General features: G+C 43.3%; 1 protein-coding gene across 1 annotated transcript in view; it reads left to right on the forward strand.

The window, feature by feature from the left end:
- The first annotated feature begins 9,322 nt into the window (after nucleotides 1–9,322).
- The window catches only part of klhl5 (kelch-like family member 5), a 48,083-nt gene continuing 35,752 nt past the window's right edge, over nucleotides 9,323–21,653 (forward strand). Inside the window, exon 1 of the mRNA XM_047365861.1 lies at nucleotides 9,323–10,131. Coding sequence (XP_047221817.1) covers nucleotides 9,521–10,131 — 611 coding nt within the window. The 5' untranslated portion in view covers nucleotides 9,323–9,520. The remainder of the gene's footprint in view (nucleotides 10,132–21,653) is intronic.

The following is a 21,653-nucleotide window of genomic DNA, read 5'->3' on the forward strand; positions in this document are numbered from 1 at the left end:
TCATTTTCTCTGCCTGCTCTCAGCTCTCTCCAGCCTCTCAGGCAATTAGAAGGGAGCCATTATGGTGTGTCTGTGTATGAGGCTATGCATGTGTATGAGTGTGGGTATCCACCCAGGTAATGTGTTTTAAGGCCAAAAGAAAGACGCTATTTTCTCTGCACACAGAAAAAAAATATGGATCATTGTAATTGGACAGTTGGGCTCACACTCAGGTAGCACAAAGACAATGTAGTTTGTGTGTGAGTGTGTGTGTGGATTCTTGCCTCCAATCAAACACATACACACTGAGACTTTTCTGCTTTGCAGTAAAGGTGTATCAAGCTGTAGTTGGGCTGCAGAAGGAGGCCTCAGATCTGATACAAGATCAGATAAAGACTGCATGTGTTTGTGAGTGTCTACTTGTTTCTATTAGGTATTTAGGACCTTTCTGACTTTTCTGGTAAATTTACTAACCTTCTGAAGACCGGTTGACATACATTTTGGTTAAAGCTAGGGTTAGGAATATACTGGTAGTGGTTAGGGTTGATGTTAGAGTTAGGGAAAAACGCAGTGACTAAAATGAATGGAAGTCAATACAAAGTCCTAATAGGGGACTGTAACTGTGGGACATTGGGATCTTTTCATCCTGGCCTGTGGTGTCACCATGCTTCTGCTCACCCAGTCTTTTCTTTTGCTGCCACCTTTTTCTTTAAAGTGATCTTTATTCAAACTTTTATGTCATAAGCTGCACACGCAGATAAAGTAAGGATAGGGAAGTAAAACTAACGGATGGGATGGAAGTAACATGTGAAAAAAATAACAGAACAGAAAGGAATGCTACAGGAAATGACTAGCAACATGAAGGAGTTTAATTAATCCTGCTTTTGAGCTCCGCTGCTTGTGTTCTGTTTGTTGACAGAAAGGAGACATAAGGTAGGGAAGAGCCGGTGAAAGAATCTATGTAATCTTGTTTCCTTTCTCCCATCTCTACTAATGCACAATCCGTTTGAAGCTTAAACCCACTCTGACTGAATGCAGATGAAGACAAATACATAGATCTCATTGAAGGCTTTCTTTGATTTGTGTGGTTTGGTTATTGACTGATGCGATGAAGGGATAAGAGGAATATTAGCAGCTGAAGGTGGTCTGCCTTGTATTTAAATTCCCAGGGGAAACACACAGATGTTGTGCTTGTATGCTTGAGATGGTCATCTTTTTTGCTGTCCCGTTAACTTTATTGTGGAAAGTTTTCCATACTGATGCATATTTGCAAATGTAAAATTGTGCTAATGTGTGTGAGGGAAATATGTTCAAGACAGAGGCAGAAGGATTAATCACTTCATGTGAGCAACATGTCCTGTTGACCAGGACTGAGAAGGTAAAACTGTGTTTGGGTTGGTAAGATGTTAGCATGACAGAAGATTTTGCAGGTAAAAAGTATCTTAATGGTTGATTTTACAAGTGGGTTTTCAGTGAGCTTCTGTTTTGCTCTTTGATCAATACAAAGTGAACCAAGTAACATACAGGTAAAACTAGATATTCACATACACTGCATAAAAAGACATAAAAACTATTTTTAATCACTGTCGACTTTAAATCAGACTGACGTTTTCCTGTTTTAGGTCAGGTAGGTTTATCAAAATTATATCTATGTGCTAAATGCCAGAATAATTAGATAATTATTTTTAAATTCAGATGTTTAAAAACACATCCCTATTGTGGACCTCCACCAAGTCTGGTTCATCCTTGGGTAAAATTTTCAGATGCCCAAAGGTATCTTTTCAAACAGCTTAATGCAAGTATAAAGACCATGGGAAAGTACAGACATGTTCTGTGTTTTAGTGTCAAATGTATCAGAACAAAAGCAAAAGACCTCATGAGGATACCTGGTATAAGAGTGTTATTATCCATAGTGAGGCAAGTACTGTACCTAAATGGGACAAAAAGCCACTCAGAGAAGAACAGGCCAGTACTCTAAAAACAACATAAAGCAATATTACTGTTTGCTGATCCACCCAGGGACAACCGGCCTCAAAGACCTTAATTTTTGAAGATACGTCCTGTGGTCTGATGAAGCTAAAATTGAAGTATTTGACCATGATGACCTTTATTACATTTAGAGGAAAAAGAGGGAAGCTTGCAAGCCTGAAAACACCATCTCAGCTGTGAAAGTACAGGGCTGGCAGCATCATGCTATGGGACTTCGCCAAAATAAATGACATTATGAGGGAATAACATAATATGACGATTTTGAAGACACACCTCAACACATCAGCCAGGAATTTAAGACAGATGACAAAGTCAATGTTTTTGAGTGACCATCGTTTAACTACGATCGCAGTCCCAGTAAAGGCTTGTGGTAAGAGCCAAAAAAGTGCTTGAGGAAAGTAGCCTATAAACCCAACTCAGTTACATCAGTTCTGTTAGGAGGAATGGGCCAAAATTCCAGCAAACGATTATAAGAAGATTGTAGATAGATTCCCAAAAGGGAATTCTACCAAGTACAAAGGAAATAAACAAATAAAAAATACTATAACTTATTCTCTCTCTCATTATTCTGGCATGTATCAAATAGTTCAACTGTAATTTCACTTCCTGTGAGGGTTTTGTGTGTGGGTCCTTCCTGTGTGATTTGTGGCCTGGTGCGGTGTGGCTCAATGTTGAGAGGTAATTATTTGCTTGGCCAGTCTGAGCCTGCTTTCAGTCTCAAAGACGGACAACACAACGGTTGCACTAACAAAATGCAGTGGCGTATTTGGTCTGAAAGTGCTGCAGGTTCTGTGACTCGACTGGTAAAGTGTTCTTTTGGATACACACTGAAGGTATGTTGAAGGATTCGTAGACACGTTTAGTGAGATCTATTCATCTTTATGGAACTTTGTTATTTGTGGTGTCAAGTCTTGATGAGCATCACATTTAAAAATTACACATACACTTGCTCCTTTGTGTGTGACAGTATAAAAGGGGTGCAGGAAATTGAGGTTAGGAAAAACAGGCTATAAAATTAAAAACAAAATCATAGAAAAGAAGAAGAGAGAAAAGATAAGAAAAACGTGAGAGGCATTGGATGAAGGTCAGCAGAGGATGACAATGAGTCACAAGAGATGAGCTGATCATCATAACAGGGCCAGACAAAAAATGGTCTACATGCTGGCCCCATAAAATTATTTTATGGCAGCTTTTCCCAGGTGATGGGCAACTTGTTTTTATTTGGCTCAGTGTTGGTGATTATGTAGGTTTCAGAGTGTGTAGGCAAATGTTTATAGAGTGCAAAGTGTACATGACGAGGACTGAACACAGTTGCAATGCCTTGCAAAACTATTCCTACCACTGGAACTTGTTCACAATTTTTCACATTTCAACCACAAACCTCAGTCTATTTTTCTTAGGATTTTATGCAATTAACCAACACAAAGTAATGTATTATTGTGAAGTGGAAAAGAAAAATATAGTGGTTTTTAAATTTTTCACAAATAAAAATCTGAAAAGAGTGTCCATCTCCCCTTAATACATATTTCAGGGGGCTGCCATTACAGTTTCAAACCTTCTGGAGTATCTCTCTACCAGCTTTGCACATCTACAGACTGAAATTTATGCCCAGACTGGATGGAGCATGTCTGGAACAGCAATTTTCAAGCCTTGCCTCAGATACTCAACTGAATTCAGATCTGGACTTTGACTAAGCCATTTCATGACATGAACATGCTTTGATCTGAACCATTCCATTAGATCTCTGGCTGTATGATTGGCATTGATGCCCTGCTGGAAGGTGAACCTCTACCCCAGTCTAAAGTCAGCCAGTTCTTTTCCCAGGATTGCCCTTCATTTAGCTGTATCCATCTTCTCATCATCAACTCAGACCAGTTTCTCTGTCACAGCTAAAGAAAATCATCCCCACAGTATGATGCTGCCACTACTATATTTCATTATGACGATGGTCTGTTTAGTTAGTTCTCCACACCAGATAATGTTTTGCACGTGTGCAAACAACTTTAATTTTGTTCTCATCTGACCAGAGCACCATCTTCCACATGGCTTGAGGCAAACTCTAAATCAAATTGTTATGGCTTCATCTAAACTTATTCTTCCCACTCTAACACAAAGGGGGTGCATCTCTAATAGTTGCCCTGACCTCCACCTGAGCTGTGGATCTCTGCAGCTCCTCTAGAGATACTGTACCTGTATAGTACTATGTGTCCTACTTGCCATGCTGTGTTGCTCTCTCTCTCTCATAACATATTTATTAAAACAAGTTGAAGTCTGCGGTTGTAGCGTGACAACATTTAAAAACGTTTCAGGGGTGTAAAGACTTTAGCAAGGCACTGTATTTATTTATATGTACCATCATCTGAAGGCACAGGAATGAGGAATAAATGGAACAGTCAGTTAGCAAAATAACTGCTAGTGTTATTTTTCTTTCCTGTGTGTGCCATAGAGCTATAAAGGTGCACCAAAACATTTTGAGTGATCGACTTGGACCACCTTAGACAGGAGACTAATAACACAGGCAGCCTTAAGAGGGCTTCTGCCAAGTGACTAATGATTGCTTCAGACAGAGGTGGGCTGAAGGTAAATAGCCCATGGCTTCATCCCCACCCCAAGACCCATATTCCCAAAGTCCCCACAGTAGGATTATATTTTTGTAACGAGTGTTGCAGAGATGCTTTGGTTAATTTGCAGTGCTCTGTGGCAAGTTTTCAAGATAACTCTTTAATACAGGGGTTTTACAATCAGCAGCACATAAATGAAATGTGGAATCCATTTTCATTTTCCCAAAATCCATCTTGGGGAATGAGAATGGATCGAGGCCAATGCAAAATTTATACTCAGACAAGAATCAAGACATTAAGATCAATGTGCATGACAAGTAAACAAATTAATAATTTAGTTCTTCGAGACCAGCAATGAGAAGCATCCAGCGGAAGAGCAGAGACAAACCCTTCGAGACTCTGAGGGAGCTAAAAAAGACCAAAGTTATGTTGAGGAAGCTCGGCAACATCAAAGACCTCTTTGGCAATCTTCTCACAAGAGGAGAGGAACAAAATCACCCCGGGGATGTGCAGAAAGATTATTTGCAGTGAAGAACTGCTACATGGCAGCAAATGATTGATAGCTGTGAACAGACATTAGAATGTGTCAAATTTCCACTCAACACATTTAATAAGATTTTCTAGCAGTATTTGTAGCTTGTTTATTTCAGTCAGTGTATTTTACATAATTGCATGGAAAATACTCTGCAGTAAATGACTGATTAAATCTGAGCAGTGATACGCAATCGCCTTCACTTCACCCAAACTCATCTGGCTTTTCTGCATGTTAGCTCTACGTTTTATCAAAAGGACAGGGAAGCAGCTAGATGTTTTTCAAAGGGGGTGGCTAGAAGGGGTAGACTTATAATTGGGAACATTAAAAACTCAAACTACAACATCATTTAAGGAGTTTTATTCTCCTGTCAGAATATAACAAACAAATAAATATACATAATTAAATAAATAAGCTTTCAGGAAAGGGCTGCGCGGTGGTGCAGTTGGTAGCACTGTTGTCTTGCAGCAAGAAGGTCTTGGGTTCGACTCCCAGCCGGGGGTCTTTCTGCATGGAGTTTGCATGTTTTCCCTGTGCATGTGTGGGTTCTCACTGGGTCCTCTGGCTTCCTCCCACAGTCCAAAGACATACCTGTTTGGTTAATTGGTCTTTCTAAATATTTCTTGTGTGTTTGGTTGTTTGTGTGTTGCCCCACGATGGACTGACGACCTGTCCAGGGTGTACCCTGCCTCTCGCCCGTAGACTGCTGGAGGTAGGCACCTGCAGCTTCCCCGTAACCCACTATGGAAGAAGTGGTATAGAAGATGACTGGCTGACTTTCAGGCAGAGATCATTTCATACACAAACCTTTTGGGTCATGAGAAGGAACTGAGGGTCATGTTACATTTTAAACCAACCATGTGTCAATTTGTCCCCATCATGGGGACTTTTTGTACCTACTCTGACAATTAATGATTTAAAGTAGTTTTCCATTATTGACTCATATTCTAAAAAAATAAGATTGAAAGAATTTTGGCCTGATAAGTGGTCTCAATCTGCTGCGATTTAAGAGATGAACGGCCCAAACGGAGATCAGGAACCCAATCCCATGAAACTAATTTAATTCAGATGATTTATATGGTGCCGGTTCACAACAAATGTCGTTTCTAGATACGTTATAATGAAAACAGATCCAATATATATGGAGAAATGTATCCTTAAATTAATCCAACCATACAGGCAGATTTCAACTCAATCACATACATTGTGCAGCTCTAGTTATAATACAATGCTGAAAAATTCAGTTTTTGATGCCAATTTGTAAAAAAGGCTGTCTGCCTAAGGAAATACATTGTATGTGTCCCAATGTGTCTTCAGAAAATAACATATGAATAAATAAATTACATTATAGATTTGAGCTTCTTTAAAAATACTACCAAGTAGAGAGAAACATAAACAAATGTGCAATAGATACATGGGTCTCAAAATATTTATTTAATGGTATAAAATGGAAGACGTTGGAGACGAAATGGTAACACGTGGGTTTACCAGGAGCTCTTGCTAGAGAAAGATCCGAGAAGTTTTTTCTCATATGTGATATATACGTGATATGTACCTGTAAGGATCTTTTCATAGATTAAATTAAGTGTCAAAGTAAAATCTTGTGCCAGAATCCTCAAAAGGCTACTTCTCCTTGTTTCTTCTGAGCTTTTCATTGTTGATGCCTGCGATTCCGTTGTTTGTATATCGACTCTGTGGTATTGATCTCTTAAAATAGCAGGGTGGTCCAAATAACAAGAGCATAACGAAACCAAGCATCGGTCCTGTTCCCCGGGCTCTGGCAAACAAAAGCAGAAGGTTAAGTTGACCCTATTCAACTGTTCCTTTCAGTCTGCCAAACCTAAGTCTGTGAGGGCAATTTATGAGTAACACAGCTCCCATCTGTGTAATTCACAATCTGACCTCAGCTGTTTGACTTATTGATTTTTGCTAGAGTGGGGCTCCTGAAGCATTTCTGCCACCCAGTTTGTGGGGCTCCTTCCAGAACACGCTGTCTTCCGGCTCTGGGCCTGCATCATATCCTCTGGTCATTCAGAGGTTACTGCGGATGGTGGAGAGGGTGTTCTGGTCTGGATGCTCTCATGTGTCTGAATGAACTTACTCCCACAGAAAAGGCTGCCCTTCGATCCTTTTTTTCCTGTGTAGAGCAGCTGGATTGCAGATGGAGGTTAGGAAGAGAAAGAAACGGTGAAGATGAGTAGTAATAGATGGTGAAGAATAATGGTTTGTGAAGAGACAGGAGAAAGGGAATGAGATGGTGTAAAAGCTTCAGGAGTACATGTTTGATGGTGGCTGGAACTCAAATGAAATTTTATCCTGAAGGACACTTGAAAGCCTTTTTTGTGCTCTGATTGCAGTGTTTGGTGAAAGCAGAGTTCGCAGTGGTAGCTTTTTGCAACAGTTTGATTAGGAATAAGATGAACACAGACTTGTAAAGAGGACAGGATTTAGAGGAGCAGAAGAACACAGCTGTCAGGGTGAAATGAAAGAGGATGCACACTAGCTCTTTACATTCACGAGTTCTTGATAAAATGTTTGCTACAGCTTTGTGGAGGCCAGGTCATCTGGCGCAGCACCCCATCACTCTCCTTCTTGGTCAAATAGGCCTTACACAGTCTGGAGGTGTGTTTGGGGTCATTGTCCTGTTGAAAAATAAAGGATGGTCCAACTAAACGCAAACCGGATGGAATAGCATGCTGCTGCAAGATGCTGTGGTAGCCTTGCTGGTTCAATATGCCTTCAATTTTGAATAAATCCCCAACAGTGTCACCAGCAAAGCACCTCCACACCATCACACCTCCAACTCCATGCTTCACTGTGGGAACCAGGCATGTAGAGTCCATCCGTTCACCTCTTCTGCGCCGCACAAAGAAACGGTGGTTGGAACCAAAGATCTCAAACTTGGACTCATCAGACCAAAGCACAGATTTCCACTGGTCTAATGTCCATTCCTTGTGTTCTTTAGCCCAAACAAGTCTTTTCTGCTTGTTGCCTGTCCTCAGCAGTGGTTTCCTAGCAGCTATTCTACCATGAAGGCCTGATTCACACAGTCTCCTCTTAACAGTTGTTCTAGAGATGTATCTGCTGCTAGAACTCTGTGTGGCATTGACCTGTTCTCTAATCTGAGCTGCTGTTAACCTGATTTCTGAGGCCGGATGAACTTATCGTCCGCAGCAGAGGTGACTTTTGGTCTTCCTTTCCTGGGGCGGTCCTCATGTGAGCCAGTTTCTTTGTAGCACTTGATGGTTTTTGCGGCTGCACTTGGGGACACTTTTGAAGTTTTCCCAATTGTTCGGACTGACTGACCTTCATTTCTTAAAGTAATGATGGCCACTTGTTTTTCTTTACTAAGCTGCTTTTTTCTTCTCATAATACAAATTCTAACAGTCTATTCAGTAGGACTATCAGCTTTGTACTGTATCCACCTCCTGCACAACACAGCTGATGGTCCCAAACCCATTAATAAGGCTTGAAATCCCACTTATTAAACCTGACAGGGCACACCTGTGAAGTGAAAACCATTTCAGGTGACTACCTCTTGAAGCTCATCAACAGAATGCCAAGAGTGTGTGGAGCAGTAATCAAAGCAAAAAGTGGCTACTTTTAAGAACCTTGAATATAAGATATTTTCAGTTGTTTCACACTTTTTTGTTCAGTATATAATTCCACATGTGTTAATTCATAGTTTTGATGCCTTCAGTGTGAAGCTACAATATTCATAGTCATGAAAATAAAGACAACTCTTTGAATGAATGAAAAGCTGTGTCCAAACTTTTGGTCTGTACTGTAGATGTGCATACAGCTCCAATAGTATACACAGTGTGTAGACTAATATCCACTGCATGGACTTGCAACTTTGTGTGTTTCAGTGAGAGTCTGGCTCCCATAATCCTCTAATCCACGATAGATGTTACCACAGTGATGATCATCTTCAGAACTTTAACTTTCAAACTTGAAATTCATATTAATTGAACGGATCAAACAGACCAAATGGTTTCCAGACCCGGAAAGATCACTGAATATCTTTTATAATAAAATCTGGCCATTCCAGTCAGCCCCGGTCCTCTTTTATTGCAACAGATACCGTCATCGCAATATTTACCTATAATATCACCATCACATAATTTTCTAATATTGTTCAGTCTTACAGTTTATTCCCTATTTTATTTTCTAAACGTTGTGTCCATCCATTAATCATCCATCTTTTACCTTTGAGTGTCTAGAACTTTGGAAATTTAGAATTCTGAAATTGGAAATGTGTAGGAACCTCCGAGTAGAGCTCGTTGGCTCTCTCTCTTCCTCTCTGTGTGCTCTTAGCACTCCATTCTCAGCTCACTCCCTTCAGTCGCGGTTAACGGGCGTGCGGTTGCCAAGAGAGACGCGCGTGAAGTGCAGCTTGTAGTTTTACGGTAAAGCGGCACGGGATCGTCCCCGCCATTTCCTCGAGCCGAGCCCTGGAATGTCGAACAGTGGCTCGGGCTCTTCCTCGCGGAAGGAGTTCGATGTGAAACAGATCCTCCGAATCCGATGGAGGTGGTTCGGTCACCCCGCGGTTCCTCCGCCTCACTCCCCGCCACTCGGAGACTACTTCAGCGCGAGGAGAACGGGAGGCAGCCCGGCGGACGGTCCCTCTGTTAACGGCTGTAGCAACTTAAATTCAGCCGGCGTTAACCCGAGCGCGGGCGGTCACAGCGGACTGGTGGCAAGCGGCAGCGCCGGGTCTAACCTGTGTAAAGGCAGCGGTAGCGGCAGAAAGTTTACTGATCCGGCGGGGAGTCGGGGAGGTCCGGCTGGAGCGGCAGCTGGAGCCACGGGGAACTCCTGTACCCGCTCCCTCAGCCAGCCAGAGTGCAGGAGCTCCTCCGCGGCGCTCTCCTGGATTTCCCCGCCGCCCCGTCGCCGCGCTCGTCCGGTGACAAATATGGAGCCCCCCGGCGAGGCCCCGGTGCCCCAGCTGGTAGTTGAGCCTTCTGCTCCTGCCGGAGTTGAGGAGGAGGTGGAGCTGGCGGCGGCGGGAGCGACGGGGACCGGGGAGAACAACCACCCAGAAACTGACTCCAGCTCCTGCAGGTAGGATGGGGATGAGAGTTGCTTTTATTTTTTCAGCGAAAAAAAAAAAGTTACTAAACATTTTAAATTACTAACTTTGTTTAGAATTACGGTCTATTCCGCATTTTTGGCGAGACTTCAATACAAAAACGTAAGCCCAAAGTTTTGACAGGTGAAGATTTAAGATGTTAATTAACATTTGTTTTCTGAAAAGCAATTAGGTTTATTTACCCTGATTTTGTATGTACCTATTTTAATGACCAGTTGCGGTTCTTGTATAAATGAAGCCCTGGGCGAGCCCCTCCTTCTTGCTCCCCATCAAATTTAATGCAACTCATCAAAAACATAAGGAACAAAATGGTATTGATCTGATCTAAACAAACAGACATGATTTCAGTCATTTGACTCCATTAAATATATAATGGTTGTCCAGCTTACCCTATGTTATGTTTGGTTTTTTTCTCAGAAGTGGAAGCTCAAATCAATTTGAGAAATTTGTAGCTGCAAATCAGAAAAAAAAACAGTGTGATTGGTTGTTTGTGTTTGTACTTACTACTATTAAAGATGCAACCCCACAACGATGTGTTTCTCTCCATTTTATGTGCCCCAAACTCCAAAGGAACATTTTTACAAATAAAGCTTGTGTGTCACTGGTTTAATGAAATACAAACTTTCAGATTCACTCTAAATAATATTTTATACAACTGCATTTTATACAACATTGTTTCATTAGCAGGGCAGCTGTACATAGTGCAGCCAGGGCTGCTGGGAGGCCTCTAGTTTTCCCAGTAAGAATTCTGACTTCAGGTGGCACTTATTCTGTTTAAGGTCGCCCTAATGCCAAGAAAGCAATGAAAATGGAGAGTAATGGGGGCCAGGTCTGACTGGTCTAAATATGTGTGGTTTTCAACCAGAGATGGTCAAATATAGTCTAGACAATGAAACAGCCCTTTAACGTTGCACCAAAATCAGTGTCATTAGCCACCTGTAGTGCACAGCAAATACATCTTTAAAGATTTTTTGCCTTGTGAAGGACCCCTTAGGTTGGCATCCAACTATAAACAACAAAATATTGCATTCCAGTCCTTTGCAATGAAAATAATGCACAAACACTGCGATGACGATTTGTGATATATGTATAGGCCTCCCAGAGATTTGAATGGGCCAGTTTTCCCATGGTCGGGTTTTAACAGTGATCTTTACGTCATATAATGAAAAATAAAATTTAATTTTATTCTTCCCATCCCATTCACTAAACACATGAAAACTAAGAACTCACATTATTTTTGGATTTATCAACCGACACCATGTACTTTGATTTTTTACTTTGCTTTTTTTTTGTTTAGTAACATTTTTTATAAAGGCTATGTATAGATGGTTTAAAGCCTAACGGTTGATATTCCTGCCATTCCTCGTTTGTTTGTTGGATTCAAAACTCCCTTTTATTAACGAACATGCACCACATTGTACTCTTTTATGTGCTATAGTCCTTAGAGAAAATAAAATTGAAGTCGGCATGTCAGAGCTCAAAGAAGACGGTGCATCTCTAAAATTAACTGCACATTTTTTCTACATAGAAACAATATGTTTCATTAGTGTGAAGACCCAGCTGTGTTGGTGTGTTAGGACATTTAATTACCCATTGCCATGGACACAGGAAAAACAAAGCAATACCTATAATTTCTCCTGAAACTATGGTATGTTTGAATCCTGGCAAAAAGCAGCAGTGATTGTGACGAGGTAAAGAGACATGAGGCATTGTTGGTTTATTGGTTGTTTATTTGATCCCTGCATTTATAAGCCTCCCATCAGTGATCCGAAGAAACATCAGAAATTTAAAATGATGCATGGTACACCATGCACGTACATACACACTGTACATACCTGCACCATTTCAAAGATCTTTCAGTGGGAGTGAACATTGATGCATTTTTTAAAACGTGAATGTCTGATGTTTTTTATTTTGAGCCACTTTGTTGTTACTACTAATCTATGTTTCTGCCAGTTAAGAGGACTACCCTTTTTCTTTTATATGCCGGGCTTATTGTTTACTCTTTGTGGATCATAATCTGTGTTCTGGCAAAGGCTAGAGGGCAAAAAAAACATCAAACAAACACATGAGCCCACATATATACACGCCGTTTTATCTGATGTAGAGCATTCATGTTGCGTCCACACGCATACAGCTGCATGCCTGCACATTTTATGGTTGCCATACCAACACAGCCATTAGTTTTTGGTTCGTACATGTGTATACAGTGAGTGTGTTTTTTATGTCTATATTTATGTCCCTCTGAATCTAACTTATCGCCTCCCGCAGAGAGCATCTGTGTGTGATGTGATAGTCCAGGAACCCTGGTAGAAGAATCCCAAATGGGTACATGGGAAGGAACGTGTGCAGAATCCCACAGTATGCTGATAACTCAGTTGTGCTCTGTCCAGTCATCTTTCTTGTCTCCTCTCCGTTTCCCACCACACCAAGCATTCACCCCCATTTGTTGTTGGTGTGCCTCATTTACTTACCATCTCCCTCCTTGTGCCCTGTGTTCATCTCTGGCCACCATTAGCCTTTAGTTCGCCCTCTCCTTTTCCCCTCATATAATGTGGTCGGGCGTGCATGTACACGTTTATACAGAGGGAGACTGAATGGGTGAGTGTCCTTGCTTTGTGCAAGGGTTTAAAACAAATCTGGCTGCGTGGTGAGACGCTGTCTGTTTTCTCCTTTTTCCACTCCATCTCTCTCTGTCCGCATTGAGTGGCTGCCAGACTCCGCTAAGGGGGCTGGAAGGCAGCGTTCCCCCACTTCAAAGCCATCCCCTCTGGCAGTATTTAGCCACACCATTCATCTACATACACACTTTTAAAAACATATACACTCACGGGCTTGCACACTTGAGGGCAGGAAAGCAAGCCAGAATGCATCCTCAAAGGGTTAGTTGTGGATGTGGGAAGAGGGGGAAATGGATGGATGATGATATGAGGTGGAATGAAGTGAGCGAATGATGAGATTAACTGAAGAAGTGGAGACAGGACACAGAGCAGACGGAGCCAGAGCAATATGGGAGTCGTACAAAACACAAGCAATAAATATCCTCTGTGCTCACCATTTGCACTAGCTGTTTCTATTAATGGTGGTGTAAAATATTGTAGTAGTAACAGATTCTATTTCATTTTGCATGAATATAAGGCACTGATCATTTAAAAGGAGCTTCATTGATTTGTCCTTTTTGTCTCAGTGTCTGACATTAAACCAGCCTTACATGTTTCCGGTTTTTGGTCATTTAGGACTATCAAGATTATTTCTATTATTGCTAGCACACGCCTTTTCAGCTCTGCCCACAAATTCCCGATGGGATAGTTGGGATAGTTATTTTATTTGGTGCCCAAATACGTTAAAACCTGAGCGAAGAAAGAAAAAGCAAGCATAAGGCAGCTGAAGCTGAAAGTTTACCAGACTTTAGCACCAGTACAGGACAAAGTGGCCTCCTAAGTTGGATGTAAGAGTTGCAATGTCTCCGCAGTCCACAAATGTGAGTTCATAAGGTGAAGATTTAAATGGTGATTTATTTAGTAAACAGAAGGAGGTCAGGGGAAATGTTGTGGCTTGGAGACCTAACAGTCCAGGACCCTACTTGGGAGTTTAAAAGTCCTATGTTGTGAGCCCAGTCAGCTTGTAATTCACCACAGTGGTGAGGTACTGATTTATTCAAATAACTCAAATTCAGGTAGCCCCTGTTATGTATATTAAATTAAAACCAATGTGCTCATTGGGACCTTCAAAGCAAAATAAACTTTTCTGTACCCTTCCCCAGATTTGTACCTTTAGACAATCCTGTCTCGGCCATCTGCAGACAATCTTTGACTTCATGTTTGGTTTGTGCTCTGACATGCATTGTCTACTTTTGGACCTTATAGAAACAGGTGTGTGCCTTTCCAACTCCTGTGCACTCACTGAATAAACAACATGTGGAACCCATTTAAGCTGTAGAAACCTCTCAAGGATGACAAGTGGAAACAGGATCCGCTGGAGCTTAATTTTTAGCTTCATAGCAAAGACTGAATATGTATGCACATGTGATTTCCTAGTTTTATATTTTTAATATATTTGTAAAAAAACAAAAAAGACACTTTTTCATGTTGTCATTTCACGTATGGAGTTCACTGTATTGATATAACAAGAAACTGCCTGGACTGCAATCAATTTGACATGATTAAATAAGTACCATCTATTTAGGCTATGCCAGTAATATATTTGGCGATGTTTTGATGTTTAATGCAGCAGAAAATGCTTAAGGGCAACATCAAGATGTTCTAAATAGAAATTAAGAAACTGTAGTTGTTTCATTGCCAAAACAGCAAATTCAGCCAGATGGAACCTTTTCAATAAAACACGCTATTGAGGTGGACTGCTCACTATCTGGGGTCTATGTCTGCTGTGAAAGAAATTACCTCTGTTTAGTTAAGTATTTGTTTATTTAGTTCAAGTCATATTGTCACTGAAGTATTCAGCAACATTCTGGCATGTTGCACATTTTCCTAATATCATGCTGACTTAATGTCACATGTCCACACATGTTCTCATCTGATTAGTTGGTCATGCTTGTGACATGTCTCTTCCTGGAAGCAGCCAGCTGTCTGAGATGTTTCTCCTGACTCAGAGAAAAGTTCTAGCCTGGCTAGATTCAAAATCCAGTCGAATCAGCTGTTGAGCTGAGATTCTTTCAGGCATTGATTTTGCAGCAATCCCTCATACTGAGCATGCATGTAGCGACAGTGGAAAGGAAAAACTCCCTTTTAACAGGAAGAAAACTCCCAGCAGTACCAGGCTCAGTGTGAGCGGCCATATGCCGAGGTGAAAGAAGGAAATCCTAGAAACCTGTTTAAAATGGGATTTAAATGACATGTCCTGGTCAAGAATAACACCAAGGTTTTTTACATTATTACCGGAGGTCAATTTAATGCCATTCAGGTTAAGTGATTGACTAAGCAGTTTCTTTTTTAAAACTCCGGTCCAAAGACGACAACTTCTGTTTGCCAGGTTCGAGTAGTGATGAATGTTTTTGCGCTTGTCTGAATTTTGCGCTTGTCTGAATTTACAAGCAGAAAATTTAGGGTGTATTCACACCAGGAAAGTCCTTTGGTCCACTTGTTTGGTCTGGACCAAAAACTAACTTTATTTTTTTCATTGGTGGGGTTTGTTTTCACATTGTACTTTTTGCAAGTGAACTATTACTTGTAAACAACGCCACGTGGGTGACGATCATTGTTCCCATTGGACAGAAATGACGGGGGCGGGACAGAGCACAGACCCGGAAATTTAGGAAAACAGCTGTAGACATGCTACGTGCAGCACCTCTGTTCTGCATATTTATGCCATTATTACAGCTGCAATATTATTGTGAGGGTCAAGAGCAGCTCATTCAACCCAGACTTTGAGATGTTCTATTTATAATTTTGGAACCCTGTCGGAGAATGCGTGCTGAACGCCGAAGTTCTCTACGTGCCTTGTCCCACAACAAGCCAGTAGCGTTTCTAAGCAACACACAGCTTATCAGGTATGATTACCTTACAACACACACCTTTGTTACCGGCTACGGTGGCTTTTTATGTCCAAAGAAACGTACGTGTTTTGTAGTTGGTTCGGATCGGGGCTGGTTTGTATTCAGACCATAAGCGAACCGCACCAGAGTCCGTTTGGAAGCGGACCGAGACCACCTCAAAAAGTGGGTCTCGGTCCGGTTGTTTGGTCCAGACCAGGGTTCGCTTGAGTGTATTCACACCTGCACAAAAGGTCCGGACCAAGGGGGGAAACGAACTCTGGTCCGTTTAAAGCGGACCAAAAGTGGCAAGTGTGAATACACCCTTAAAGTCATCCAAGTTTTTATGTCTTCAAGACATGCTTGTAGTCTATCTAACTGGTTGGGCTCATCAGGATTTATGGATAAATAAAGCTGAGTATCATCAGCGTAACAGTGAAAATTTATCCTATGCTGCCTGATAATTTTACCTATTGGAAGCATATATATAGTAAAGAGAATTGGCCCAAGTACTGAACCCTGTGGTACTCCACAATTAACCCTGGAGTTTAAAGATGATTTATCATTTACATGAACAAACGGGAATCTGTCAAACAAATAAGATTTAAACCAGCCTAGCGCTGTTCCCCTGATCCCTACAGCATATTCCAGCCTTTCTAAGAGAATATTGTGATCGACTGTATCAAATGCAACATTGAGATCTAACAGGACAAGTACAGACACAAGTCTATTATCTGAGGCTCAGAGAATATCATTAGTGACTTTCAGCAGAGCTGTTTCAGTGCTATGATGAGCTCTGAAGCCTGACTGAAACTCTTCAAACAGGTCATTGCTGGGTAAATGCTCACATTAGCAACTATTTTCTCAAGAATTGTAGATAAGAATGGAAGATTGGATACAGGTCTGTAATTTTTCAAGTCATCTCAATCAAGTGAAGGTTTCTTAAGTAAAGGTTTAATAACAGCTACCTTAAAAGCTTGTGGTACATATCCATTTACTAAGGATAGATTAATCATATCTAAAATGGGGCTGATATTCAGAGGGAATACTTCCTTAAATAATTCGGTCGGGATTGGGTCTAACATACAAGTTGAAGGTTTAGATGAAGCTAATATTTTTGATAACTCAGGAAGCTCCACAGGATCAAAACAGTCCAAACACAGAGCAGGTTCTACAGTTACTTCCAATGTTGTCTCACTTGCTGAGGATGAAGCAATCATCTTTGGGTGTATGTCAAAGATTTTATTTTTAATAGAATCAATTTTATTTAAGAAGAATCCCATAAAGTCAAAGTTAAATTAAACTCAAAGGTAATTAAAAAATGGTCAGACAGGACCCTCTTCGTATGCTTTAGTTTTCACTCTAGATACCAACAGTTTTAGGTCTACTCTCAGGTCTACTACAAAGGGTAGTAGACCTGAGAGACCTGGAGGGGCTGTATGATGGAGGCAAATCTGATAAATAGGATGGGCTAGTACCTTTGAGAGTTTTAAATACAAGTAAGAGCACCTTGAAACCATTTTTAAAACGGTCAGCTAGCCAATGCAGAAAGTTTAGAAACGGTGACGTGAGCTCGCTTTTTGATCATCATCAGCATTCTTGACCGCTGGAGATACGCACCAGCCTCCCCCTGTAACCCTGGATAAGCATAGGTACAGACAATAAATGGATGGTTCTCTTTCAACATTCGTTTCGGTATCTCACTATGGGACACGCCTCCAGCGCCTGTCCTCCAGAAGCTCTATCACATTACGCCAGTCTTGACTGGCAGGCGGAAGTGACATCGGCTCCCATGGGAGGGACTTCCTCCCAGTTTAAAAGCCAACGTCACGGTAGGTGATCTTCAGTCTAACACCTCTTCTCGCTCCCAGAAGCACCTCTCAGATGGTAATTACAGTAACTTGAGTTGGCTTAACTGTTCACAGAGCGAGCTAATGACTCGGTCGCCAAAGGCTTCTCAATAACTGCTCGACTGTTCTGAGTCTTTTTCAACACTGGTCTGTCGCCAAACAGCAGCGCTGCAACTGGTCACTAAACTAGCTGCAATCTCTACGGAGCTTACGAAGTTGTGTAACTTGCACTCGTTCTCACCATGAACAGAGTCAAACCACCATCTAGAACCTGCACATGTGGCAACCTCATAGCTGGGGTAGATACCCACTCTGCGCTTCGTGTCTGGGTCTACAACATGCCCAGGACGCGTTGTCGTCACCGGCGAGCACTGTGCACGGCTCTCCCTTAAATCTCGTCGGCACAGGCTAGCACGCCAAGCTAGCCTGTCGGAGGTTGATCCTGTGATGGGGGTAGCCAATCCCCTGCCACCGGAGCTTCCTGGTACTGATGAGAGAGAGCCCACCTTGGCTGGAGCCAGTTGGGGTGATCAGCTCGATGCTGTCGCGCCACTAACTGACCCAGAGGAAGACGAGGCCACACTTCCAGTTTTGCTAATGCCGAGTCCGAATCTGAAGTGGAGTCCATCAGTCTCGGGTCTGACGATGACAAGCTGGACTGCGGGCCTTATGCAATCCCATCGGCTGCAAAGCCCTTGGTGACGGATGACACCAGTTGCAGCGGCTCCCCAAACCCGACTGCAATGGACCTGCACGATGTCTGCAGAAGGGCAGCAAAGAAGCTGGGCATCGAGTGGCCGGAAACCCTCACCGAAACTACCACATCTCGGTATGGGGGGAAGCGGCTTCCAAGAGCCAAATCTTCCAGCAGACAACTGTTGCCGGTTTTTCCCGAGTGCCTCGAGGAAGCAACCCGGTCGTGGAGCAATCCTCTCACCGCCAAGAACCCCGCCCTGGGTCGGCGCTGGACTGGACGGGCATGGAGGCCGGCGGTTTTTCACATCTGCCTCTCGTAGAACCTCTGCTGGCATCTCAACTGCACCCATTGCAGAAGTCAGCCATGACAGCGGCAGGTCCAACCCTTCCCTTCAAAGGTGATTCTTTTCAGTCCGCTCTGAATGAGAAAAGCTACAAGGCGGTGGCTACATCTCTTAAAGCCCTAAACGCTTCATCTCTTCTCCTCACCAAGCATAGTTACAGGAGCAGATGACTGGTACACCAATGGCTGATTTGTGGGACGAGTTGTGCGTGGTGAGGGACCTATGCCTGCGTCTCCACAGAAGTGCTGTCCAAGCCTCCGGGAGAGCCATGGCCCTGATGGTCCCTCCATGACGCATGCCGAAATGCTTACTTCACATCTGACAGCTCCGGGATTCACAATAAACTGGGAAAAGAGCATTTTAACCCCAGTACAAACAATCACCTTCATTGGCCTGTCCCTGAATTCAGTTGAGTTCAGAGCACGCCTCTCAGCGGACTGAGTAAAAGCCTTCCAGACTTGTCTGGCACTCTTTCGCAGAGGCACACAGGTGAAATTTAGGTTATGCCTCAGACTTCTGGGTCTAATGGCGTCTGCGCTGGCGGTCATCACATTTGGCCATCTACACAAGTGGGTAGCGTCACTCAGCTTTGAGCCCCACACGCCATGCTCACCGCAGCGTCCTGGTTTCTCTCATTAGTGCACGCGCGCTGAGCCCGTGGAAGCACCCTGGTTTTCTCAACACCGGCAGTACCATGGGAACCATCCTGACGAGGAAGGTAATTACCACAGACGCCTCGCTGACAGGTTGGGGAGCCACTCACGAGGGGATGATGGTAAACGGCGTTTGGAGTCCACAAACACAGACAGCTCACATAAATTGTCTGGAACTCCTGGCCGTGGTGCTGGCACTGAGACACTTTCTGCCCTTTATCAAAGGGCACCATGTTTTGGTCAGAACGGACAACACAACAGTGGATGCTTACATCAACAGACACGTGGGTCTGTGCTCACGTCATTTACACAAGCTGGCATACAGACTGATAATCTGGACCAGCTCACACCTGATGTTGCCAAGAGCGACTCACATGCCAGGGGTAATGAACAGGGGCAATCCCCGCTACAAAGAGTGGAAACTCCACAGCGTGGTGATGTCCCAGATATGAAGGAGGTACGGCCGAGCGGAGGTCGACCTCTTCGCATCAGGGGAAAACGCTCAGTGTCCGATGTTTTTCTCACTGACAGAGCGACAGGCTCCGCTTGGACTGGATGCTCTAGCGCACAAATGGCCGCCGGTCCTATTGTATGCCTTTCCCCCGCTGGGACTGATCATTCCTACTCTCGCCAGGGTGCAAGAGTGAAAACACTCACTCATTCTGATAGCTCCCCACTGGCCAGGGAAACACTGGGTAGCTCATTCTGATAGCTCCCCACTGGCCAGGGAAACACTGGGTAGCGGAGCAGATGCTACACGGCGAGCCATGGCGGCTTCCCCTCCGCAGAGATCTCCTGATGCAGGCACACTGAGAAATATTTCATACGCATCCAGAGCGCATGGCCCTATGGGCCTGGCCTGTGAGGGGTTAAATCTGGCTGCCAGTGGGCTTCCCCAGAACGTTATTGACACAATTCAAAATGCAAGGGCCGTTTCCACATGTAACGTGTGTGAGGGTAAATGGCAGGCATTTGTGGGTTGGTGCGCAAAACCTATGGTGAGCGTAATGCAAAGCCTTGTGTCAGACGTTTTTACTTTTCTGCAGGCACTGTTGGATAAAGGCATGGCTTTTTCCACTGTGAAGGTGTACCTGGCTGCTATTTCAGCTTGTCACGTTGGCTTTGGTGACAAAACAGTGGTGCAGCACCCCCTGGTGTGTCAATTCATGAAAGGTGCACGACGGCTCCGTCCAGTGTCGAGGAGCCTCACTCCTTCATGGGATTTACCTATGGTACTCGATGCGATGTCACGTCCACTGTTCGAACCGTTGCAGCAGGTTGAGCTCAAAGTGCTTACCTTTAAAACGGCCTTATTGATTGCTCTGGTTTCTGCTAAGCGTGTGAGTGACATTCAAACGCTCTTAGTTAACCGGTCCTACATGCAGTTTCTGGGTGAGTCAAGGGTTTTACTGAAACCTAATCCTGCCTTTATACCTAAGGTTGCTACGGCTCTGCCATGCCTATCCACCACCATTCTCCTCTCAGGAGCATGAACGACTGCATACGCTGTGCCCTGTACGAGCTCTGTGGGTATATGTGGAAAAAACTGGATTTTCGCAAATCAGAGCAGCTGTTTGTGTCGTGGGCTTCATAACATAAAGGAAAACCTCTCACAAAGCAACGTCTTTCGCATTGGGTAGTGGGGGCTATTACTCTGGCTTATGAGAGCAGAGGCCTTGCACCCCCTGCAGGTCTGCAGCTCATTCCACTCGTGGTGTGGCCTCATCCTGGGTGTTGTTCCAGGGTATACTTGTGGAGGAAATATGTGAGGCTGCCAGCTGGACGACCCCTCACACCTTCCCTAGGTTCAATAAACTGGATGTCACCAGGCCCATACTGGCTCACACGGTTCTGGTTGTGGGTTCCACATTGCCATGAATGCAGGATGCATCTGTTGGTCTTAGAGTGAGCTTATCTGGCAATAAGGGAGCAGAAATATCCCATAGTGAGTTACCGAAACAAATGTTGAAAGAAAATTTTAGGTTAAGGATTTAACCCCGGTTCTCTGAAACATGAGTGAGGTATCTCACCAGATCACCCTCCTGGCAGGGAGCGAAGAAGAGGTGTGCTTATTAAACTGAAGATCACCTACGTGACGTCGCCTTTTATACTGGGAGGAAGTCCCTCCCATGGAAGTGGACGTCACTTCCGCCTGCCAGTCAAGACTGGCATAATGTAATAGAGCTTCTGGGGGACAGGCGCTGGAGGCATGTCCCATTGTGAGATACCTCACTCATGTTTCAGAGAACCAGGGTTAAATCCTTAACCTAAAGATATGGGTCCCGATCTTTGTTTAGCAACAGTTGTACAGAGTAAGTATTTGTGCTTCTTTTTACTCAGCGCCGTAAAAAGAGAGAGTTACGATACTCTTTGAACTCACCGATAGGCGGTCACGTGGTTCATGTGGTTCTCAATAGTTCCAAACATCTCAGCAGTGTCAGTCAATTTGAACGGCTTCAGGCG

The sequence above is a fragment of the Girardinichthys multiradiatus genome, chromosome 5 (genome assembly GCF_021462225.1).
Source record: "Girardinichthys multiradiatus isolate DD_20200921_A chromosome 5, DD_fGirMul_XY1, whole genome shotgun sequence".
Classification (NCBI taxonomy): Eukaryota; Metazoa; Chordata; class Actinopteri; order Cyprinodontiformes; family Goodeidae; genus Girardinichthys; species Girardinichthys multiradiatus.